Source organism: Astatotilapia calliptera, chromosome 23 (assembly GCF_964374335.1).
Source record: "Astatotilapia calliptera chromosome 23, fAstCal68.1, whole genome shotgun sequence".
In the NCBI taxonomy this organism is placed as follows: Eukaryota; Metazoa; Chordata; class Actinopteri; order Cichliformes; family Cichlidae; genus Astatotilapia; species Astatotilapia calliptera.
In genome coordinates, this window is record NC_137443.1 from 19423299 (window position 1) to 19450000 (window position 26702).

Genomic DNA, 26702 nt, shown 5'->3' on the forward strand with positions numbered 1-26702 from the left:
AATCAACAATGTGATGGATTGTTAAAGAAAATGAATGCACTGATTAGCTCAACAACACAAAACGTCCTGAAAGACCACAAAACAAAACTGGGCATGGTGACAGAATTATTCCACAGTAAAGAAAAACATTTTTACAACATCTAACAAAGTCAACAACATTCTTGAGGAAACAGGTGTATCACTGCTACAGCCAACAAGGTTTTAACCACTGGTTACATTTAACACCAGGAAATTTAGATTAGACTTTGGAAGAAAACATCTAATATAGCTGGCATTGTTCTGTAAAACAATCTCTGGAGAGGTGAAACCAAGGACAAGTTGTACCAGAATTAAGAGAAGAGAAAAGTAGAGAAGAACAGAAACTGTTTATGAGAGAAAGCATACCACATGATCTGTCTAACATGATGGTGGCAGCATGGTGGAATGGGGAAATGTGGCTGCCATTGAAACTGGGCCACTAGGGCGCAGTTTATAATGTGCACATTATAAATAACAATGTCGGAGTCTGATCGGACAACGCAGACAAAGGCTGCGAAAGTTATTAGATGTTGCTTAGCAGTGCAAATGGATAATGACTCAAAACATCCTGCAAAAGTAACCCAATTTTTTTTAAGATAAAGAAAAAGCATATTCTTCAATGGTGAAATCAGTCAACTCATCTTAACCCAAAAGAGCAGCTTTTCCATGATTAAATACAAACCTGAAAGTAGAAAGACCCACAAACAGACAGCAACTCAAACGGGATCCAAAAAGGTTCTTGCAGAAAAACTGTCCTCACATTCACTATTGTGTTAATTTCTCCAGTTATTTTTTAATTGTGTCTGCAATTGAGTGACTGTGTATAAAAATGACTGTAATTCCTAAAAGTTGATGAAGAATTAACACAAAACTGCTTGAATTATAGCTGAAAATATGAACTTCAATTACATTTTAATTGTTTGATTTACATGTGGTGGTGAATGTGGTCTACAGAGGCAAAGCTCTCACTGCACCTCACAATAACACACACAGTCCTGTGGAGGAGTATAGGAGGGGAAGCAGGGACAGGACTACATACGTTATAACCACACAGATAGTATTGAAGACAGAACAGAGAGAGAGCAGGTGGACATGGAGACATGACCGGAGGAACAAAGGTAAACAAACATGGGAACAGTGATGGCAGAACAGAGACAAGACTAGGACAGACTGGACACAATATAAGAACATAATCGAAAACATAATCACTCAAGAACTCGAAATATAAATAATGAAAACTAAGAGACTCTAGAAGAAACTGAACTCAAGACTAACTAATAGAGAAAACTAATACACAACTAGAACATGAAAATCTGTCCATTCCAAGAGAACAAACTCTCCCCGCCTTCCTTAACATGGCCTTTGGTAAGTAGTGCTAATGTTTATATTCTCTTGTTCCTTTTTTTTTACTTTATATCTTTTACTTTTTGTCCAGATTTTTGTAAAGTTTGTTTATAAAAAGACTTGAGTGGTTTAGAGACTGTTTGGCCAGTTTGTCACCAACATGGGACTGAATTATACCGTGTATAAAGATCTTAGCAGTATCCACGGGGAGGCAGCCTCTGATGATGATACTTCAAACTGAAATGTGAACAGAGAATAATATACATTTTTAAAGCTCACCTTACAATTTAAGTCATCTCAATGAAAATGTCTGTTCTAACAGATTATTTTGAATTATATTCAGAAAAGTAAACCTTTAGTCTTATATCAAGAGTAAGAGAAGACTGGTCAAGCCACCTCATGAATCTTCCCATTCCTAACATTATTATGTTCTTCACTTTGTGTGTGTTTTAAGTGTATACATTACAGTATCATTCATACATTTGCACATTTTTGCCATGACACACTCATTGATGTAGAGGCTAAATAACAGAAGGTCTAAGTTTCATCTGAGCTTTCATGACACATGTAGTGCAAAGATTTGACACCAAAGAGAGGCAGAGCAATCGAGACACAACATGAGGACTGGGAGACCATGACATGTCCTGTCAGGTATAAATTCAATCTGACTGGAAACTTTAAAAAATATGTATTCATAGCTGCTAAGTTTATACTAATAGGAAAGGTTTATGAGCAGCATGAATGGTAGTAGGAAGTTCTCCTAACAGAGAAACGAAGTGCCCACTAAAACTGGGCATACACTGTGCGATTTTTGGCCCATTTTGACCAGATTTTTCAGTCATGTCTTGGCCTTAATCGTGTGTCATGCATCGTGTAGTATACATTCAATTCAAATTCAACTCAATAAAATTTTATTGATCCTGAAGTTTGACCCCAAAGGAAATTGGGTTAAGGCTGCCGACCGTTTGCCAGCGCCATCTTACCCTTCCAACCATACATACATTACACAAACATGACATGGGGAAGACAGGTCAGAGAGGTATAACAATGGAAAATGCACAACATGAGGAAAGACGAGGAGAAAAAAGAGCTCCCCCCAGACTGAGCTGCAACAGGGAGAACAGCTTAAGAACAGCAAAAAACACCTCAGCACATGAATCAGCACATCTCACAACAAAGAAGACATAAGCTTTGAAGGTCTGTGTCAGTGTACGTGCGTATGTGTGACTGTGTGTGTGTGTTCAATGTTCAGCTGGGAGAAAGTGTCCCTTCACTCAATTAGGCAAAAGTCAACAATCTTCAGCCGACGAGGAGGGCCTTGAATGAGAACGGAGAAAGTCACAACGCAGTCTTGTTATCTAAGGAGAATTTGTTATTCCCGTCAGCTTTTGCCTTGAGCATCCAGCTGGCGCCAGAGGGGCCTCATGAGATGAAGATCGTAGTTGTTTTGGTTAGTGCGAACAAAGTGCTTCCAATTTTACAGTTGGTCTAATGTCCGTCACTGGTCACCAGGTCTCTCAATTCCTGTTGTTCTTCTTCAGTATCTTATCCATATTGCAGAGCCATGAGCTTCTCCAAGATCTTGTCGATATTGCGTTTAATAAACACAGTCCGAGTACTTACAGCCCTGCCCATCGTCTATCGTGTCGGGCAGCCTTGTGGGATTTTGAGAAGAGAGAACATGGGGTAACAAAACACCTCACAACCGGCTCCCGGTCATCAATTGTATAGTCGCAAGAAAATCAAAGTGGTTGTCCCTCGTGAGGGTGTCAACGTGGCCTCTCACACTGCGCACGCACAAACTCAGAAATGAATGTGAAAAAGATGGAGTAGCATGGCAGTGCAGGGTGTGATCTGGACACAAGTGATGGATGCCCAACTTGTAGAACTTTGGCAAGCTCATCTCAGGCTTTTCAATGTGGCCTCAAAATTATCACGACTACAACAACTGTGAAAAGAGTTGGATGGACATAAGATAAGATAAGATAACCTGTATTAGTCCTACACGTCAGAAATTTGTTTTGTTACAGCAGTGGATGAAGTTACATGGAAAATTAGAAAAAAAGAAAAACACTGGAATAAGATATCAATAGATACTGTACACAACTGTACACAATAGAATAGCATAAAATTAAATAAAATACTATATACAATTGAATAAAATAGAATACAATTGCTGCTCGGTTGCAGTTGCCTGGTCAATGTTTTTCGTTAGAGTAAGAGACAGATTTTGTGTTATAAGTTTCATGTTATGGACGCACAGCGTGAGCACTCAGGTAGCATCACAGCATCGGGCCGTGTAGTGTGAGACCCTGCATCGTAACATATGAACTTCTAGCCCCTGTGATTCAGTGACACAGTTTGAGCAGGATTTAAACAACACGACTGAAAAAATCTCACAGTACAGTGGGATGCAAAAGTTTGGGCAACCTTGTTAATAGTCATTATTTTCCTGTATAAATTGTTGGTTGTTACAATATAAAAAGGTCAGTTAAATATATCATATAGGAGACACACACAGTGATATTTGAGAAGTGGAATGAAGTTTATTGGATTTACAGAAAGTGTTCAATAATTGTTTAAACAAAAAACAAAATTGTTTAAACTTTTGCATCCCACTGTATATGCCCAGCTTAAGGAAACTACAGCAGTCTATAACAAAATTTTGTTCTTTCCACAACGCTGGATGAATGACGATTTCCTCATAACTTCTCTGGTTTAAAGATAACTTCCTGTTGGAATAAACAATAACTTATTCGTTGCTTGTTTGGAGTACAGTACATTTGCTAAATTTCCTTGTTTCTTTTTGTTTTGTTGTTTATCGTTTCCTCTTTTCCTCTTCATAGTTTAATGGGGTTTCACCTGCTTCTTGTTAGTTCCTTGTGTAATCATTCACATGTCGGTTGTTATTGCAGTGTATTGCCAGTGTAATGAATTGTATTAACTAACATATCAGAAAAAGCTTAAACTATTAACATTTTTTCGTAATTCTGCATTAATAATTCTCATTAATAATTCTCATTAATAAAGTTACTGACTCCAAAGATCAAACAGGACATACAATAAGACAAACTGACATTTTTTTTTATTATTATTTATGTCACGATCCTGGGTCTTATGACCCAGTGTTTTGAGTTTTAGTTCATTTTGATGTTTTAGTTTATGTAAGCCCTTCAGGTTCCTAAGTTCATTTGTTATCATGCTTAAGTGTTTCTAGTTCTTATTATTTCCCCCTCGTGTTTCCAACTATGGTAAATCTCCCCTGCTCTTCATGTGTTTCATGTCTGTGTCTTACATTGTGAAGTTTGGGTTGTCATGTCTACGTCTCATTATGTTTCCTGTTTTATTTTGAAAGAGGTCCTGTGTTCCTGCATTTTGTTTTACTCTTCCCCTGTGGCGTTGTTATGTTCATGTTGATCTACTGTGCCTTTCTGTTCCATGTTTCAGATCCCTATGTTCTGTCTCCCCCAGTCTGTTAAGTCCACATGTCTTGAGTTCCGTCAGTGTGTTCCCTGTTTTACTTTCACAGTCTGTTCTATGTTAATGTTTCTAGTTTTGCTTCCCTTGCCTCGTCCTGCTTAATTACTCTCAGCTGTGCTCTCCTCCTGTGGCTCATTCCCCCTCGTTATCCCTCAGTGTATTTAAGCCCCATGTTTCTCTTTGTCAGTGTTGCGTCCTCCATCATAGCTGTGTGATTTTTCCCTGTGGCTCCTTGTGCTTTAGTTTTCCCAGTTTAGTTTATTTTGTATTGTTTTTCGTGTCCCACTCCACGCCAGCAATAAAGCTGTGTTTTTTGAGTTTACCTTTTGTCTCTGTGAGTTTGCGTTTGGGTCCTACTTTTGCCTGCACACAGCCATATTGTGACAATTTAGTTCACAATTTAATTTATATACTAGCAAAAACTGGTTGTAGCACTGACAGGGACCCTTTGTGAAATCACCAAAATGTTATCTGTACTGTATATAAACCGAATCACGGGAAGAAAAACAACCCCCTTTGTCTTTTTTTTGCTAAAGAACAATTGATGAAGAAGCTGAATACTGCTGAGAAACCACCAAGTCAAAGTCTCGACCTTTCAGTGGAATTTTGCAGCAGCTGAAGTACACTCAACAAAAATATAAACGCAACACCTTTGTTACTGCTCCCATTCCCCATGGGATGGACGTAGAGACCTAAAATTCATTCCAGATACACAATATAACCATCCCTCCCAAACAGTGGTCACAAATCAGTCCAAATGTGTGGTAGTGGGCACATCTGCTATATTGAGATAATCCATCCCACCTCACAGGTGTGCCACATCAGGATGCTGATCTGACATCATGAGTAGTGCACAGGTGTACCTCAGACTGCCCACAACAAAAGGCCACCCTGGAATGTGCAGTTTTGTCTCACAGCAAAATGCCACAGACACCACAAGCAATGAGGGAGCGTGCAATTGGCATGCTGACAGCAGGAATGTCAACCAGATCTGTCGCCCGTGCATTGAATGTTCATTTCTCAACCATAAGCCGTCTCCACAGGCGTTTCAGAGAATATGGCAGCAAATCCAACCGGCCTCACAACCGCAGACCTCGTGTAACCACACCAGCCCAGGACCTCCACATCCAGCAGGTTCACCTCCAAGATCGTCTGAGACCAGCCACCCAGACAGCTGCTGGAACAATTGGTTTGCACAACCAAACAATTTCTGCATAAACTGTCAGAAACCGTCTCAGGGACGCTCAACTGCATGCCCGTCGTCCTCATCGGGGTCTTGACCTGACTCCAGCTCGTCACCGTAACAGACTTGTGTGGGCAAATGCTCACATTCGATGGCGTCTGGCACGTTGGAGAGGTGTGCGCTTCACGGATGAATCATGGTTCACATTGTTCAGGGCAGATGGCAGCTGAGAATGTCCCAGTTCTTGCATGGCCAGCATACTCACCGGACATGTCACCCATTGAGCATGTTCGGGATGTGCTTGACCGGCGTATACGACAGCGTGCACCAGTTCCCACGAATATCCAACAACCTCGCACAGCCATTGAAGTGGAGTGGACCAACATTCCACAGGCCACAATTGACAATCTGATAGACTCCATGCGACGATGTGTTGCACTGCATGAGGCAAATGGTGGTCACACCAGATACTGACCGGTTCTGGGTCCCCAGACCCCCAATAGCACAAAAAACTGCACATTCCAGGGTGGCCTTTTGTTGTGGGCAGTCTGAGGTACACCTGTGCACTACTCATGATGTCAGATCAGCATCCTGATGTGGCACACCTGTGAGGTGGGATGGATTATCTCAATATAGCAGATGTGCCCACTACCACACATTTGGACTGATTTGTGACCACTGTTTGGGAGGGATGGTTATATTGTGTATCTGGAATGAATTTTAGGTCTCTACGTCCATCCCATGGGGAATGGGAGCAGTAACAAAGGTGTTGCATTTATATTTTTGTTGAGTGTAAGAAGTTCCTCCAACATATACAGGGGTATACACTGGCTGATCATAGTTTGGATTAATGTAATTGTTGCTGCTTCTCGGCAGACAGGAGACATGATCTGTTTGGCTGGAGATCTGCTACAGAAATGAAATATACACTGTAATTTTAATAGGTTATCCTACCAAATTCCTTTTATTCATTCATCCATTCCTCAATTGATTAAAACCTCCAGGAACAAACATTTTGGCCTCAATGTTGAACTGAGAAACTTTTGAACACTGAATGAATGACAGTTTCCTCATAACATCTCTCCCTGTTATCTTCTATCGTATCTTTTCCTTGTTCCTCCTTTATCGTTTTTGTAGTTTAACTTATTCATACTGCCCCGTGTAATAGTCTAGTGTTCTGAAAGGTAGTTGCCATCATAACCTGGTCCTGTAAAGCCTAAACCATGAAGTCATGATGAGAAAATTGATTTTTTTTTTAACTTGAACTTTCTGAAAAACTCATCTCTAGAATAAGATTTTTTTAATTAAAATAAAATCTTCATTCCCTTAGAAAAAAAAAATCAATGATATGAGTAAAATTGAAAGTGAAATTAGACCTGTAATTCAAGTGCAAGGCCTTAATCTGTTTATTAAAATCTGATCTTTCACAACAGGTTTAAGGAAGTGTATGATTACTAGCACTGAGGCAGACAATAGATTGAAAGGTGTTTTGTTGATCCAACTGGCTGAGCAGGAAAACAATTTCATGTTTCATTGCTCATCTTTTGAACGAAAACAATACAGTGTTAATACCTACTGAAAAGCATTGCTTTTATTTATTATTTTTTACTTTTATTTATTTTTCTATTTGCAATAAAAGCATTAAAATGCAACTGCACTGATTCTGATTTCCAATGAGATCCTGCTCAGTTTGTTTCTGGTAACCTGCAGCTGATGCTCAGTCACACCTGTATTGAAATATGACCTTGACCAAAATCTTTACCAGCAAACACAATGAAACACTTCAAAATGCAGTGCAGATTGATTTTGTGTATATTCTTGGTGTAGCTAATTAATGTCACCCACAAAGCATCAATGGATTAGGACTTATTCTGTGCAGAGACACAGAACGGCAGAGATTTAAAATGAACGAATGAAATGAAACATTGAAAAGGTTGAACATTGTTGACAGATGCACCTTAGAGGACACTCCCACAAGTTCTGCATAAAAAGAGAAATCGGTTTTGAGTTGTTAGATGAACAGGGAAGATCTTCAGAGTAAGATCTTGGCGTCATTAGCAGAGGTAAGATAGATAACACTGACAGTTTCTGCACTGAAACTGATCGTAGATAGAGGACACATTTGAAATTACTTCTCATAATATCTTTTGGTTAATATAATTTTGTTCCCATCAGGATTTTTCTTCTTTCAAGAGTGAAAATGGGCGATTATGAGGTGATCATTTTCACTGGCAATGTCTCCAATGCCTCCACTTTTAACAAGATCTACATTAAGCTAGTCGGCACAGATGGAGAGAGTGAACGCACACACCTGTGGAGCTGTGTGCCATCTTTCTACAGGGGAGCAGTAAGTATGATACTCAGTTACTTTTTTTATATATATAAACTCAATTCACAATAACAGTCACCTCCAGGTAGTCTCTATTTTAAGGTAAAGAGCATACGACATTAGAGAAAGCCACAACAAACAGATAATCTGCTATGAGCAATATAAAGGCAGTAGGAAATCAACTCCCTTATAGAAGTTAAAAGTCTTCCAGAAGAAGCAAGTTCAGGTAGAGGCAGCCATCTGGAAGTAAGTTATTACTTGGAAGTAAGGTCAAAGAAAAGAGAGCATAGGGAGAGTGGATGGAACACAAACTGTGGGAGACAAGACAAAACCTGAGAGAGCTTAATAAATAGTGGTTTGATTACAGCCACCTTAAAAGTCTGTCGTACATAAACTCAACTACAGTTAGTCACATTCTGGAGTTTTTAATCAATTTGGCCATGTTATTCGAAACAAGGCTGTACTTTCCACAGTGGGAAGGGTGGTATCCTTCCTAATCAGATAAAATATTCTCCACAGGAAAATGGATGTTTAAATTTGTGCCATGGTTATATGAGATTACATCGTGATTTATAGCATTAAATACTCTGAAACTGAAATGTACATTTTAATTTTGCCTGTATAGTAACTGCACTGTGATTACTAGGAGGTAAAGACGTATGATAAAATACAATTGTCAGTTTAATACATGCTGACCTATTGTACATTTTTCAAAGGTATTCAAAGGTATATGCTACTTTTACTTCAGGTGTCACATTTTATTGTGTCCTGCCGAAAATCCCTTGGACATCTAGCACTGATAGAGCTAGAGAAAGAGAATCAGACGCTTGTCCCAAACATGGCTTGGTATCCTGCTAAGGTGGATGTGACGTCCCCTGAGGGAGGCAAATACAGCTTTCCTGTCTACCGCTGGATCACTAACAGCAAGCCGCACTACTTCAGAGAGGGAGCAGGTTTGTGTCAATGTTAGAAATGAATAAATTAAAAGCAAAAAATGATGTAGCTATTCATTTAGAAGAGATCATAAAGATTATAAAAATTAACTGAAAAATGACACATTAAGAAAGTCTTCTTTTTTTTCTGCCTGTCTTCTTTTTTCTTTTTTTTAAAAAATCTTTAAGAGAAATTTTATAGACAATAAAGAATTTGCTAATTGGATCTCCTCAGTGAGTGTTTGAGAGAATAGTTCCTGTCCACCACAAGACGGAGGAGCAAATCAGCAGCAAGTGTATTGCTCCTCCAGTTTTCCACCTGAAGACAGCGTTTACATTGCAATCTACCTTTGGTAGTTTTTTGGCCAGTATCTGTAACATTCCGGAGATTCCTCATTATTTTGACACGCCCACACACAAACTGAGTACACACTAAGTACACTACACGACAAAGTAAAAGTAAGAGTAAAAGTGCTGCAAGCACAGCAAAATTCTAGGAATAATGGATATAACTTATATTATAATTTATTATCAACTCTGACCACAAACATCTGGAGTTAATTGAAACAAAAACAAACAATATCATGAAAACCAGCAGGAACATCTGCAACTGGTAACCAGAACTAATGAAACAGACCAAGCAGGTAGATCAAATCCAAACCGTTCTGTCTTTTAAAAGAATTTTTACCTTGTGTGTGTTTTTTCTAGCTCTCACAGCAATTGAAGACAAGCACAGACTTCTTAGCCCGTACAGTCGGGAACAGGAGCTTCTGGAAAGACGCAAACTCTACAGGTAAGAGATGAGAGCATCATGAGAACCAATAGAATGAAGGCCTGAAATCCTTCTCCACCCCTGGCTCGATCAGTTGGATGTAAATTTGTGAAATACCAAGATAATTTAAACACTACATAATATCTGCTAGAATTTGATGTGCATGGTCGAAGCATAGATGTGCATATACAAACAATTAGTCAGTAATGCCATTTGTTTTCTGTACTATAATCCCTTTCCACTACACTTAAGTTATTTTGTTTTTGTATATTTTATATGTTTTGCCTTTATCTTCTTTTCCAGCTGGGACAAGCAGGGCATCTCCCACCTGAAGGCAGACAGTGTTTTATCACTCCCCTATGACATCCGCTTCTCTTTGACTAAGACTGTGGAGATGGTCTACATTGGGGCCACAGGGTGAACCCCTCATGTCATATATATATACACATATATATATACATATATATATATACATATATACATATATATATATGTATACATATAGATATACATACATATAGATATACATACAATACAATACATACATACATATATATATATATATATATATATATATATATATATATATATATATATATATATATTTATAAAACACCCAGCACGCCCCTGCGGGCGGTTTATCCTTCAAGCTCGGGTCCTCTACCAGAGGCCTGGGAGCTTGAGGGTCCTGCGCAGTATCTTAGCTGTTCCCAGCCCTGCGCTCTTCTGGACAGAGATCTCCGATGTTATTCCCGGGATCTGCTGGAGCCACTCGCCTAGCTTGGGAGTCACCGCACCTAGTGCTCCGATTACCACGGGGACCACCGTTACCTTCACCCTCCACATCCTCTCGAGCTCTTCTCTGAGCCCTTGGTATTTCTCCAGCTTCTCGTGTTCCTTCTTTCTGATGTTGCTGTCATTCGGAACCGCTACATCGATCACTACGGCCGTCTTCTTCTGTTTATCTACCACCACTATGTCCGGTTGGTTAGCCACCACCATTTTGTCCGTCTGCATCTTGCACCCTGCTGTTATGTGCTGGATTGTCTCTGGGGCATCTTTACACAGCCTGCACCTGGGGTCTTGCCTGGTGTGATAGACCCCAGCCTCTATGGATCTTGTACTCAGAGCTTGTTCTTGTGCTGCCATGATTAGTGCCTCTGTGCTGTCTTTCAGTCCAGCTTTGTCCAGCCACTGGTAGGATTTCTGGATATCAGCCACCCCCTCTATCTGCCGGTGGTACATACCGTGCAGGGGCCTGTCCTTCCATGATGGTTCCTCGTCTCCCTCCTCTTTGTTGGGTTTCTGCTGCCTGAGGTATTCACTGAGCACTCGGTCAGTTGGGGCCATCTTGCCAATGTATTCTTGGATGTTCGTTGTCTCATCCTGGACTGTGGTGCTGACACTCACCAGTCCCCGGCCCCCTTCCTATGTCAGTGGCTTCTATCTCCTCCTTTGGCCAGCCTATTACCCCAGCAGGGTACCTGATCACGGGCAGGGCGTACGTGTTGATGGCCCGGATCTTGTTCTTACCATTCAGCTGACTCCTCAGGACTTGCCTGACCCTCTGCAGGTACTTGGTGGTTGCAGCTTTTCTAGCGGCCTCTTCATGGTTCCCATTCGCCTGCGGGATCCCCAGGTACTTGTAACTGTCCTCTATGTCTGCAATGTTGCCTTCTGGTAGTTCAATCCCCTCAGTTCTGACTACCTTCCCTCTCTTTGTTACCATCCGACTACACTTCTCCAGTCCGAACGACATTCCAATGTCATTGCTGTATAGCCTGGTAGTGTGGATCAGTGAATCGATGTCTCGTTCACTCTTGGCATACAGCTTGATGTCATCCATGTACAGGAGGTGGCTGACAACTGCTCCGTTCTGTAGTCAGTATCCGTAGCCAGTCTTGTTAATGATCTCACTGAGGGGGTTCAGGCCTATGCAGAACAGCAGTGGGGACAGAGCATCTCCTTGGTAGATCCCGCACTTGATGGTGACTTGTGCTATGGGCTTGGAGTTGGCCTCTAGTGTTGTACGCCACATCCCCATTGAGTTCCTGATGAAGGCTCATTGATCTTGTACAATTCTAGGCATTCCAGTATCCAGCTGTGGGGCATTGAGTCATAGGCCTTCTTGTAATCAATCCAGGCAGTGCACAGGTTGGTCAGTCTGATCTTGCAGTCTCGGCTGACTGTTCTGTCTACCAGTAGCTGGTGTTTTGCGCCTCTGGTATCCTTGCCAATTCCTTTCTGTGTCCCGCTCATGTATTGACCCATGTGCCTGTTCATCTTAGCTGATATGATGCCTGACAGGAGCTTCCATGTAGTACTGAGGCAGGTTATTGGTCGGTAGTTGGAGGGGACCGGTCCCTTCTTGGGGTCCTTGGGGATCAGGACCGTCCGACCTTCGGTTAGCCATTCCGGGTGTCTCTCGTTAACTAGCAGCTGGTTCATTTGTGCTGCCAGACGCTCGTGGAGTGCAGTCAGCTTCTTTAGCCAGTAGGCGTGAACCATGTCGGGCCTTGGTGCTGTCCAACTCTTCATACTGGAGACCCTTTCTTGGATATCTGCCACTGTGATGGTTACTGGACCCTGTTCGGGGAGGTCGCTGTGGTCTGCCCTCAGATCCACTAGCCACTGAGCATTGCCGTTATGGGTTGCGTCCTTCTCCCATATGCTCTTCCAGTATTGCTCGGTCTCCAGCCTGGGTGGTGCTGTTCTCTTATTATTATTGTTCCCTTGCCACTGAGAGTACACCTTTGCTGGTTCTGTGGAGAACAGCTGGTTTATTCTCCTGCCTTCTATCTCTCTGGTGTACCTCCTCAAGCGGCTGGCCAAGGCTGTGAGTCTTTGCTTGGCAGTTTCCAAGGCCTCAGGTATGGACAGCTTGCTGTATTTCTTATGCACCTTCTTTGTCGCACCTTTCTGCAACTCCGTTAGTTGGCAAACCTCCCTCCGTGCTACTTTGATCTTGCCCTCTAGCCTCCTTCTCCATGGAGGGTACTGCCCCTTGTGGCTGTTCATCTTGTAGCCAAGCATCTCACTGATCACTGCTGCCGTATTGTAGATCAGCTTGTTAGTGTCGGTAATCGTGGTTGTAGGTATTGTCCGTAGTGCTGCATTAACATCATCTAGCAGACCTTCTGAGGGTACTTCACTTAATCTTGGTAACCGGCTACGGGGGATCCAGGTTTCAAGCTTGGCCATGATCCTATCTTTCAGGTCAGTTCCTCTCGCACTTAACGTGCAATCCTTCTCCTATTGCACTTGGGGCTATGTACCCAATCTCGGGTGGGGGTGATGATATCGCCCCCCTGACCTGGCGTCCTGACTCCTCCTTGCCATAGCATTTGTGTTGTACCTTGTCAATCTCTAGCTGTGAGAGCAGTCCCTTCTTTCGAATGTTGGAACACTGAGCTACTAGTTGTTTCGCCATCATTGTGGATGTTGGGTATCGAAGAATCCATCCTATTCATGTAGCCCCTTCCGCCGGGGTTACTTGCGTAGTAGCATTCCAACAATGCCCTGTTATATATATATATATATATATATATATATATATATATATATATATATATGTATGATTCTAATCATCTGAAAAAGCTACTGTGTTTTTTTCTAGACTGGGAAGGCTGGGACTGATGGGAATGCTTCAGTCTAACAAGTTTAATTGTATAGAGGATATTAAACAACTATTAAATGTCCACAAAACTCAGGTTTCAGGTAATGAACAATCATTAGACCATATTATATAATGTATAATAGCACATAAAGTAACATAGAATAAGTCATATTATTAGGACTCTGGCATTTATGTCCATGACATGATGAATTTTACTTTCCTGTTTTTTGCCTGCGGTCAAATTTTATGATATTAACAGTGGTTGAGAAGGATTGTAAAGCATTTTAAACACAGAGAAGTAAAATTATGTTTTATTTCTAGAATACGTCTCTAAACACTGGAAGGAAGATGCATTCTTTGGCTATCAGTTTCTAAATGGTACCAATCCCATTTTGATCCAACGCTGTACACAACTGCCCAATAACTTATCTGTCACGGATGAAACGGTTTTCCCTGATGGTCAGCATAATTTGGCAGAAGAAATGGAGGTTTATTTAATTTAAATTTCTATTAAATAAAGTTGACTGATATCTGGTTGCTCTTATTTGTATGTTGGTGAGGTATTTGTATTGGCAAATTTTACTTTGCAGTTGTAATACCCAGACTAAATGCATGGGGTCAAATAATTTGTCATTCCTTCTGAAATTTCAAACAGAAGGGTAACATCTTCCTGTGTGACTACAAGATTTTGGATGAAGTGGAGTCAAACACCATCAATGGGAACAAACAGTTCTTGATGGCCCCGCTTGTCCTACTTTGGAAAAACAATGCTGATCAGTTAATGCCAGTTGCTATTCAGGTGAGCTTAGAACTCAGACATTAATAACGTAAATTAACTGGTTCTTACAGTATATAGCACTTTTCAAGCCTACCTGAGCACTCAAATTGCTTTAGACAATGTGCATCTATTGTATATGGATTTTGTTTATCTTTTTCCTTCTGCATAGAGATTAGCTCTTGCTAAACCAATCCCTGTTGTTGTTGCCAATGTCTGTGCCAGAAAAAAGTTCTCAGTAGCTTTAGCTAGGGAATGAAATTAATAAGAATTTATTCCAATTCCAATATCAATATCACTCGTGGATTCCATTCATTATCAATTCTCTTATTGATTGTCTATCCGGTCTTTAAGGCTGACGTCATTAGCCGCGTCTGGGCCCAAACTCCGCTGCAGGTTCCTAAGTCAAAAGATCTCTGCAGCATTACTGAGAGTTTAAAAACTGTCTAAATTCATTCATCTTTAATAAAATGATCAGTGTTGCTGTTTTACCAGGTGCAATGATTAAGTTTAACATCCAGGCATCCATGAAAACTGAATTATTTATGAAATTTAACTGAAGTCGAAGTTAGCAGGGAGTTAGCTCGCTAGCTTCCATTTAAATATAATACACCATGTTCTGAATGAGAGACTTCTGAAAAAATTAAAACGTTACAGCTCTGCTATCACTCCCAACATAAATGAAGACAGAAAACTAAACAGCAGTGGCGTTTGTAGGATTACAGAACTTGGACTAGCAGGTATATAATGATGTGCTGCATGATCGCTAGCGACACAGCTATGTTAGCATAACATTAGCATGGCAGGATGCTGTAAACGGACCAAACTTCAGTCAGGGGAACAAGTGAGATAATCCATCCACAAAACAAGGTTAGTCATTAATATACTGCTGCATGGGCTGTGCTGTAGTTACATCGTAAGGTTTTAAAAAACTGAGCTTTAAAATGATTAGCGGAAATAAAAATAGAGAGAGGCCGACAGTGATCACTGACTGTTTTTAGGGGCTTGTTGAGATGAAATAGAACAAGATACCAAGCATTAAAATATGTTAAAAGCACAATAGCCCTATTAAAAGCAGAGTACTTTTGGACCGGAAGCAGGATTCAGCACATCATCGCTTAAAGGCTGGATAGATTCTGGTTGGCTCAGCTTTGAGAATAACCACTATCTCTAAGCAGCATATCAAGGAATGTCTCAGGAATAGGGATGGGTACCGGTATCGGTTCTGACATAAATGGTAGTAACCAGACCGAAAAGCAGCGCACATTTCGGTGCTTTATTTCGGTGCTTTTTTTTCCTGAGATGTCATACACTTTGAATTCTAGCCAATCATTTTACGTTTCCGAGGATAGTAGGCGGGTCCAGGTACGTACGTTATTTTAATTAGATTAAAAATGCCCAAGGCAAGCGGTCAAAAGTCTGGCTGTACTTCACAGCAAAATATGCAAACTCAGCAGCCTGCAACAAGTGCTTTAAGGTGATACTGTGATACTGTCAAAGGAGGTAACACCTCAAATCCGATGAAACACCTGGCGACGCATAGCGTTTTTTTTAAAGCCGAAAAATGCGCCGTATTTGATAGCGTGCTGCGAGACCTCACACCGAGCGCATCTACTGCACCCGAAGAGGAGAGTCCTGGCCCCTACCCCTGCCAGTGTAGCAAAAATGATGACGGATGATAATGGCAGCAGCAGCCATTCTTCTCTGCGTGAGTAGCTTAATGTTGTTCGTGTGTAATTTATGCTGAGTAGGCTAACCACATTATTAAATGAATGCATATAAGGTGAACTAGCAAACACAGTCGTAGTTACATGCAGCTGACTTCTTGTTTGATGGCAGATACTCCCTTCACCCTGGCCAAAAAGGCTAAAATGACCAAAGAAAAAGTGGAAAACAGTTAAACATGAGAGGTTTTTGGACAAAGTTTGTGTTTTTTCCATTGTTTAAGCACTGCTTCCAGCCAAGAGTGATACCATATATGCCCCATAGCTGCAGAAAAGGCTAACATTGTTATCTTTTTACAAAAAAAACCAGCTGAACATGAGAGGTTTTTGGACCAATTTTGTGTTCTCCATTCTTTAAGCACCGGTTTGAGCACCGTTTAAGCACCGGCACCGTTTCAAAAGTACCGGTTTGGCACCGATATCGGATAAAACCTAAACGATACCCATCCCTACTCAGGAATATCATCTAACAATATCAAACTGAAGTTAAAATCTCATACACCTACACTAATCCTATCCTAATGAGGAGTCACATGTGATCTTTCTCTTAATATTTAGATATGAACAAAACGCCAACAACACAAAGCAAAGATAAAAACAGCAGACAGAAACTTAAAACAATCACAACAAGATCATACAAGATTCTCAAAATTCTCATCTTGTCAATTTAGCTATTGGGATTTATCTGTTAGCTTGTAGCATGGGAGCCAATGCAGCAGGGTCACACAAGACCGGCATCAAAGGTGATGGCAGAGATTTGTGGAGTGACTCTGCACATATTGCGATCTGTCTGTCCTTTCTTGGCCACCTGCCTCATTCAACCTAAAGAAAGTGCCAACCTCCAAATGTGGCGGTACTGGTAAGCGGTGTCTTCTGGACTCGAAGGTCCCCACATGCAACAACCTGTCACTGGCACTCTTTCTTTTTAAGTGATTTTAAACTCTGGTGCTGAATTTAATTGACAGTTCCCATATGGAAAAGATATATATAAATCTTATAAAGTTTGTATCTGTCTTGTGTGAAACTTGTATGAAAAGCATACAAGAGTAAAAACAGATATAAGATCCCTTGAAAAATTATATAATGAAACTTGTATGTTTTGGATACTTACTAAAACAATGTATGAAAGTAATGAGAAAGTGGCCACTTTCATGAGTAAATCATGTAAGCCTTAAATGATTTACTCATGAAAGTGGCCACTTTCATGAGTAAATCACATATAAGTTTTTACTATTTCTTTTCCGTATGGGTTAGCTTATGAAACAACTCAGTACGGAGGTTTGGCCCTTGAGGCTCCTGTGGAAGTAACTGCCAGTTACTCCCCACCATCATCATCACAGGGTTTTTGATCAGCACGTTCTGTTTGTCACACTTCTTACAATTCACCATCCCTTCAGCCCCAAATTGGGTCCTTAAACCTGACTTAGAGACTGCAGATTTATCTTTAGTTCCCTAGTAATATTTTGACACAAACAGCAGTGGCTCCTTCCTCCACATGACCCCTAAGACTCTCGGCTACTAGTCTCTCCCCTTTCAATTATCTATAAATTACATTACAAGGGCGAAGAGACTGAAATCACAGTTCCCTCCATGCCTTAACACCTACATCACAGCCAGAGGATACGAAGGCAGACTTTTCTGTGACGTAGAATCATTGATTTGCCAACCAGGGAAAAGGAGGACTGGTACGATCCAGCGTGGATGGGGTTTACCTACCGCTTTCTGTTTTGCTTTTCAGGAACAGTTGGGCAGCTGGGTGTGACTGTGGTGTACATGGTTTCTCTGGCACAACTAGGGCCATTTGGTTCTGTCAACCTAGTGTATTTAAGTAGCAACGAGGCAGATATCCTACGCCTGACTGTTGTCTCTGCTCTGGTGGTTTTGTTGTGACTTGAATTTTGGGAAAGTGTCAATCTGCAGTTTCTACTTTTGCTTTTCGGCAGTCCTCCTTCCAGCTTGCCAGTTTTCCCAGGATCTTTCAGAAGAATATCAGCCATGACCCTTCTCCACTTTCATCAGACTGTCCTGCCACCGTAAATCCTGCACTGTGTGCTGCTTACCTGAACACCTCTATGCCTCTCACACACCACTACTCTTACCTTTATTCCTCTCTGCCTCAGCAACCTTTCCTCAAACTCCTCACACAAGACCTTTTTAACTTGACAAATAATCTCTACTCACCTTTAAATTCTTTCATTCAGTATCCAAATCTTTTCCTAGTCATGTGCTTTCCAGTCACTAACTGCCATTTCTCTGTCTCCCTGGATTATCAAAGATCCTCGGTCTGTTTCTTTCCTGCGCCTTTAATCGTTATTTTTACAGTAAATAAAGCTTTTCATTGCAGTTTGTGTTTGAGTTGGTCTGCTCAACATCTATAAAAGTGTTTGATGGTTAGCAGTTCGTAATGATTAAAAAAAAAGGTAGTATAAGTAAGAAAACACATTTATTCCTTCTCCTGCAGCTGAAGCAGAAACCAACAAAGGACAACCCGATTTTTTATCCTAGTGATTCTGAGTACGACTGGTTGTTGGCCAAGACGTTTGTGAGAAGTGCAAACTTCAACCTTTATGAACTAAATGCTCATCTGCTGCGTACTCATCTGCTGGCTGAGGTTTTTGCAGTGTCACTGCTCCGCAACCTTCCAATGGTGCATCCACTGTACAAGGTATGTAAAGTTGATTAATTGTTTCGAAGATTTAACACAATGGTAAATGGTACAGAAAGCAACAAAACTTGTGACTTTGATGTTAGCCATTTACATATATGTTATACAGCAGAATTAAACATTTGAATATAAAACATCAGACAAGAAAGGAAAAAGTAGTCTTCTTACAAATGAACTTCTCTGCTTCCCTCAGCTTCTCATACCTCACACTCGCTACACTTTGAACATCAACTTCTTAGCTCGGATGCTTCTGATATCTAAAGGAGGAACTTTTGCTAAGGTATAAACAAACAAAAAGGACAAACAAATGTTCTTTTTGACCAACATGTATTTTTTTGCCACTAAGATTTGACTGTTTCCTAGTTTACATCTTCTGGTGGAGAGGGTGCCCTCACAATCCTGAGAAGATCACTGACCTCACTGACCTACAGCTCCCTCTGTATCCCAGATGATATTGAGGAACGTGGACTGAAAGATGTGCCAAACTTCTACTACAGGGATGATGGACTCCAGCTTTGGGAAATCATCAACAGGTTCTATTACCACTTTGTCTGACACAACATACAGAATAACTTCAATTTATTTCGAAGTTCACCTAGGCCATTCTTCACACCCTGGTAAATTTAGTAATGTACTTTCAGATGCTTGCCGAAACAAAAACAAAATTCTTCCAGATGGCTTCCCAGTTATTATTTTAAATGAAAGAATAAATGAATGAAGCCTTTATTTGTGACATGCAGTTGCCTGCAGTGAAACTGACCCTTCTGACCATACATATATTACACAAACATCACATTGCGGAGACAGGTCAGAATAGATAGCATTTAAAAAGAACAGTGAAAATTCACAACATCAGGGACAGGAGGAGAAAAAAAGGACTCTACTCAGACTCACCTCCACTAGGAGAGCAGTTTAAGGACAGCAAAACAAAAACAACTCAGTGTCTGTGTCCGTTACATGAGTATGTGTGTGAGTGTATCCCGTGTTCACCCCATGCTTTATATTGTACAGCAGACCCTACAATAATAGATACAGAGAAAAACCCAACAATCATATGACCCCCTATGAGCAAGCACTTTGGCGACAGTGGGAAGGAAAAACTCCCTTTTAACAGGAAGAAACCTCCCACAGAACCAGGCTCAGGGAGGGGCGGCCATCTGCTGCGATCAGTTTGGGTGAGAGAAAGAGAAAAAAAGAAGGAGAAAGAAGATCAAGTCTCCAGTGGACCCAGGTGGCCTTGAAGGTCAGACAGAAAGTTCAGACAACAATCTTGTTATTAGTAGTGGTGCAACAGATCAAAAATCTCACGGTTCGGATCGGATTACGGTTTCAAGTCACGGATCGGATCAATTTTCAGATCGGCAAAAAAAAGAAAAAAATGAATTTTTAAAAAAAAATTTCTTATTAACTTAGTTAAATATTTTTTGCCTATTAAAAACATTCAACACAAGACTCATTCCACGCAATTATATAAAAACAAATTAAGGTGCAATACAAGGCAGTACAGGACTTTGTATCTACCACTCCGCTGTGATATAATCAGTGGTCACGGTCACGTAGCTTTCCGTTGACCTGGAGGTCCACCCATTTGTAGTTGGGCAACAGAAGATGTCTGTGACAGTTCAGCCATAACTTTAAACTTTTCCTGCTCGTAAATGCCTGGTTACAATCTTGTCACTGAAGTGGACGCGCAACGGGATATCATAGCGTGGCTCAAGCACATTCGTCATAGTTTAAACCCCTTGTTTAGCACAAGGGAATACGGCCTCCCGTCTGCAGCTAAACACTCCAGTAGCTTTTGTAATAGCTTTAGCCCAGTCGGATTGGGCAGCAAAGGGCTGCTTAAATGCCGCAAACTCCTCTGCTCCTCCACTTGGACCACTAACACTGGCCATAATTATCACTTGACAGACTGACGACGTGAACCATACACTTTTTTTCCTTCTTTTTCGAATCTTCGGATCACCTGCGTACAGAACTGTGGATTGGGATCAGTTCGGATTACGGATCAACCTTTATCCATTGCACCATTAGTTATTAGTGAAGAATTTTGTTGTTCCAGTCAACTTCAACCTTGGCAGGTCTCTATCTGTTGCCAGTGGGATAGCCGCATGAGTGAAGATGGTGGTTGTTTGTGTTTAGTGCGAACAACTGCATCCAGTTTTTAGAGCTGGTCTAATGTCTGTCACTGGTGACTAAATCTCTCAATTCCTATTGCAGAGCCGTGAGCTTCTCCAAGATCTTGCCCATATGCGTTCAATAAACACAGTCTGAGTACTCACAGCTCCACTCATCGTCTATCTTGTCGGCCAGCCTGGTGGGATTTTGAACAGCTGTGGCTGCTTCTTGTTCTTCGATAAGCTAGGTCCGAGCCAGATCCAATCACCCAGAACTCTGTTATCGAGGTTCCGAATTGGTAGATCTCATTCAATGTCCTCCATCGATAATGTCGCTAAATACACAACACAACCGGCCATAGAGTATCACACAGCAAACGTCTCTGCAGGCCAATTGGGCTCTCCTGAGCCCAGGCTTTTTGTCGAGAAGAGGATGTCAGTTCCGTTACGGGAGCAGTTGATTAAATCCATAATTCTTTAGATTTTAACCCTCTCGAGGCAGGCGTTGCCGATTTGCAACAGTTAAAAACTAACAACCTGATTACCCAACATACATATTTTATATTTATTTTATCTGTTATGCATTATAGCTTTTTAAATGTGTTTTAGAAACCATCAATGGAAGTAGGAACATGTTTGAATGTGTCTCCATTTGGCCAAAGGTTGGTGAAGTCAACACTTGCCTTCTACTACAAGACTGATGCTGAGGTCCAAGAAGACACAGAACTGCAGAACTGGATTAAAGAAATTTTTCAGTATGGATTTCTTTCACAGGAAACCACAGGTGGTTCATTGTTTATTATATTATATTTAATTTCTGTGTTGACATAATTCATAATTTATTCTGCCTATTCTGTCAGGAATTCCTCAAGAATTTAGCACTATGGATGAGATGGTCAAGTTTGTCACCATGGTGATCTTCACTTGCTCTGCCCAGCACTCAGCTGTCAACTCTGGACAGGTGAAGCATTTTAATATATCCTGATTATCAGTGATGATGTTCACATCAGATTTTCTCAGTTCTCTCTGCATGGATCACTTTTGCATAGATAAATCCACTAAAATTTTGAGGTTTATGAAGGAGTTGATGCAACTCCATCAGCAGTGAATACAATACATTACTTAATGCTTATTGTATTCTATGATCATAATTGAACTTTACCTCGTGAACATGGAAGCAGAAATTACGTACAACTATTTCCAATCGGAATGCCATTTATTGTGCACTCATTCATGTACTACAGTGATGACCATTGTTGTAGGCCACAGCCCTCCTTTTAAGTCATAAGGTGATTCAAGTAGTTCATAATTTATCTTCCAATGTATTAAGAAATCTAAAAGTTGATAGAAAGTCATGCGAAGGATTTTAAATGTTTTTCAGTTTAATTCAATGGTAATTATAAAGGGCAGAATCATAACTCTCACTTCAAGGTGCTTTATATTGTATGTTAAAGACCAGTGTTGGGGTCCTTACTCAAAAGAAGTAATATATTATACAATACTTGTTGCTGCTCACTGCAGCATTGCATTTTTGTAATGCAAGTAACTATAACATTGAAACTGTAATCTAATTACAGTTTCTCAACTGAGACTGGGTGTACCAGTCCTAACCCAGCAGTCCTAAGTACAGTGTTTAAGACTGCCTGTACTGATAAACTTACACTTCATCTGCCTAATGGACAGAATTTTTTTTTAATAAAAAAGGTACGCTATACCTTCTAAGGATACTGCCTAAGAGAGGCATGTATAATGTAAAGAGTCCTAACATAAAACGCTATGAAACTCCATCATTAACAAATTCGAGTTACGTAAATATGATTCAAATCAGTATTTTTAATACCTAGAGCATGCTCTAATCACCATAATAAAATATTAGCCAGGCTGACAAAAAGTCAGAGCTCTTTTGAGCCAACCATCCCTTTAACGTTAACTAGTAATGACTTCATGAACTTCTTCACAAATAAAAATTACCAATAATCATCCCACAGATGTAATATTATCTACAGCTACTCTTAGTACCATTGATATTAAGTTAGACTCTTTTTCTCCAATTGATCTTTCTGAGTTAACTTCAATAATTACTTCCTCCAAACCATCAATGTGTCTTTTAGACCCCATTCCTACAAAACTGCTCAAAGAAGTCCTGCCATCAATTAATTCTTCGATCTTAAATATGATCAACCTATCTCTAATAATCGGCTATGTACCACAGGCCTTCAAGGTGGCTGTAGTTAAACCTTTACTTAAAAAGCCATCTCTAGACCCAGCAGTCGTAGCTAATTATAGGCCAATCTCGAACCTTCCTTTCATATCAAAAATCCTTGAAAGAGTAGTTGTCAAACAGCTAACTGATCATCTGCAGAGGAATGGTTTATTTGAAGAGTTTCAGTCAGGTTTCAGAGCTCATCACAGCACAGAAACAGCTTTAGTGAAGGTTACAAATTATCTTTTTATGGCCTCTGACAGTGGACTCATCTCTGTGCTTGTCCTGCTAGACCTTAGTGCAGCATTCGATACTGTTGACCATAATATCCTATTAGAGCGATTAGAACATGCTGTAGGTATTACAGGTACTGCACTGCAGTGGTTTGTATCATATCTATCTAATAGACTCCAATTTGTACATGTAAATGAAGAGTCCTCTTCACCCACTGAGGTTAATTATGGAGTTCCACAGGGTTCGGTGCTAGGACCAATTCTGTTTACATTATACATGCTTCCCTTAGGCAGCATCATTAGAAGACAGCATAAATTTTCACTGCTATGCAGATGACACCCAGCTCTATCTGTCCATGAAGCCAGATAACACACACCAATTAGTTAAACTGCAGGAATGTCTTAAAGACATAAAGACCTTTCTGCTTCTTAATTCAGATAAAACTGAGGTTATTGTACTCGGCCCTGAAAATCTTAGAAATATGGTATCTAACCAGATTCTTACTCTGGATGGCATTACCTTGGCCTCCAGTATCACTGTGAGGAACCTTGGAGTCATTTTTGACCAGGACATGTCCTTCAACGCACATATTAAACAAATATGTAAGACTGCGTTCTTCCATTTGCGCAACATCTCTAAAGTTAGAAATATCCTGTCTCACAGTGACGCTGAAAAACTAGTTCATGCTTTTATTACTTCCAGGCTGGACTGCTGTAATTCATTATTATCAGGATGTCCAAAAAACTCACTGAAAAGCCTTCAGCTAATCCAAAATGGTGCAGCAAGAGTCCTGACAGGGACTAGAAAGAGAGAGCAGATTTCTCCTGTTTTGGCTTCCCTTCATTGGCTTCCTGTTAAATCCAGAATTGAATTCAAAATCCTGCTCCTCACATACAAGGTCTTAGATAATCAGGCCCCATCTTATCTTAATGACCTTGTAGTACCATATCACCCTATTAGAGCACTTCGCTCTTGCTCTGCAGGCCTACTTGTTGTTCCTAGAGTATTTGAAAGTAGAATGGGAGGGAGAGCCTTCCGTTTTCAGGCCCCTCTTCTGTGGAACCAGCTTCCAGTTTGGATTCGGGAGACAGACACTATCTCTACTTTCAAGATTAGGCTTAAAACTTTCCTTTTTGCTAAAGCATATAGTTAGGGCTGGACCAGGTGACCCTGAATCCTCCCTTAGTTATGCTCCAATAGACGTAGGCTGCCGGGAATTCACATGATGCATTGAGTTTTTCCTTTCCAGTCACCTTTCTCACTCACTATGTGTTAACAGACCTCTCTGCATTGACTCATATCTGTTATTAATCTCTGTCTCACTTCCACAGCATGTCTTTTATCCTGTCTTCCTTCTCTCACCCCAATTGGTCGCAGCAGATGGCCGCCCCTCCCTGAGCCTGGTTCTGCCGGAGGTTTCTTCCTGTTAAAAGGGAGTTTTTCCTTCCCACTGTCGCCAAAGTGCTTGCTCATAGGGGGTCATATGATTGTTGGGTTTTTCTCTGTATCTATGAAGCGCCTTGAGGCAACTTTTGTTGTGATTTGGCGCTATATAAATGAAATTGAATTGAATTGAATTGAATTACAGTCAGCAGCATCAAACACTAAATTGTAGCCTGGTAGAAAAAGCAAAGAAAAGAGTCTGTCTTTAAGTTGTTTTTTTAAAAACTTAGAATTCACTGCAGTCCATGGGCTTATGGTGTTATAGACACTAGATATTTGAGCAAATCAGCAAAGAATTATTTATTTACTAAGATTTCATTAAGTTCAAGATCAGGACTTTTTTCACAGTGAGTAATTCAAATCACCCAGCCACCAACATGTTACTCACTAACCTTGTGCAGTGGATATAAAAATATGTTCTCTTGGCTAAAATGTGATCAGTTTTCAGTACAGTGGTCCCTCACTGTAGTGCGGTTCACCTTTTGCGGCCTTGTTGTCGCAGATTTTTTATTTATTTATTTTTGGTGCAATATTAAATGCTTTTTTTAAGTGCAATATTAAGTGCATTGTGGTCTGGGTCCTGATTGTCTGTAGACTATTGTCAGTAAATCTCGTGCTGTGTCTCCTATCCAGTACAGAATCCATTCAGCTTGTCAAATATAATCACTAACACTGTGACTCTGAAGTGCTGTACTGTTTGTTTGTAAGTTTTCTCCCCAACAATGTCGACGAGACATTTTGCACCATCAAAGGCACCTGTGGTAGCACCCAAAAGGCAGAGAAAGATGCTAATCATTGCACAAAAAGTTGGACTTCCGCACTTGCTAAAGGAAGGTAGAAGTTAACGTATTTTTCAGCCCATTATGCTGGGCATACACTGTGCAATTTTGGGCTCATTTTGATTTTTCAGTCGTGCAACCGTTTTGGTGATTGGAAACCTGAGTTTCGCCTTCATCGTGTGTCATGCATCGTGTAGTATACGTGGGGTAACGAGATTAACACCTCATGACCAGCTCCCGATCATCAATCGCTTCGTCGTAAGAAAATCAAACCAGTTTGAAATCCTGTCAGCCGTCGTGAGGGTGTCACCACAGCCTCTCACACTGCGGACGCGCAAACACAGAAATGAAAGTGAAAAAACGAAGTAGCACAGCAGTGCAGCGTGTGATCTGGACATAAGCGATGGAGGCACAACTTGTAGAACTTTGGCAAGCGCATCCGAGCCTTTTAGATTTGGCCTCACAAAATTATCACGACTACAACAACCGTGAAAATAGTTGGATTTACATTGCTGCTCAATCACAGCTGCCTGATCAATGTTTTTCATTAGCAATTTAGCAAAGTTGATGGTGGTGGTGCGTGTCTGTGTGAGTGAAAGACAGAGAGGGAGAGCGAGGGACAGATTATCTGTTATAACCTTCATTTTATGGACGCACAGTGTGAGCACTCAGGTCACATCAGGGCATCGGGCTGTATAGTGTGAGACCCTGCATCGTGACCTACGAACTTCTAACCCCTGTGAGTCAATCGTGCAGTTTGAGCAGAAGCTGAATAACGCGACTGAAAAAACTGCACAGCGTGTGATGTTACACTTGATGGATAAATCTGGATGTGAAACACCTTAGAAATCATGTGGAATATTTGGTACATTTGGATCCAAAGGTTAATGCTATCAGACCTAAAAACTATCTCTCAAAGCCTATAAATAATGTATCAATTACTTCACCAATGCAGTACGATTTTGGTGGCTGGATGCCCAACAGTCCTACTACCATGGAACTTCCCCCACCAAAAGAAAAGGGGACAACAACTGAGAAAACGATACTGGACACATTCCCCAGTGTTAACACAACAGTGCATGCCATGT

The 26702-nt window shown here is 40.7% G+C and overlaps 1 protein-coding gene across 1 annotated transcript in view; it reads left to right on the plus strand.

Annotated features, from left to right (window-relative positions):
- Positions 1-14319: 14319 nt before the first annotated feature.
- LOC113016309 (hydroperoxide isomerase ALOXE3-like) overlaps positions 14320-26702 on the plus strand; it is a 13260-nt gene continuing 877 nt past the window's right edge. The window contains exons 1-7 of the mRNA XM_026159051.2: positions 14320-14473; positions 18635-18838; positions 19032-19118; positions 19202-19371; positions 21618-21739; positions 21816-21916; positions 26570-26702. The exon at positions 26570-26702 is cut by the window's right edge and continues 38 nt beyond it. Of these exons, the coding sequence (XP_026014836.2) occupies positions 14411-14473; positions 18635-18838; positions 19032-19118; positions 19202-19371; positions 21618-21739; positions 21816-21916; positions 26570-26702 (880 nt within the window). The 5' untranslated portion in view covers positions 14320-14410. The remainder of the gene's footprint in view (positions 14474-18634; positions 18839-19031; positions 19119-19201; positions 19372-21617; positions 21740-21815; positions 21917-26569) is intronic.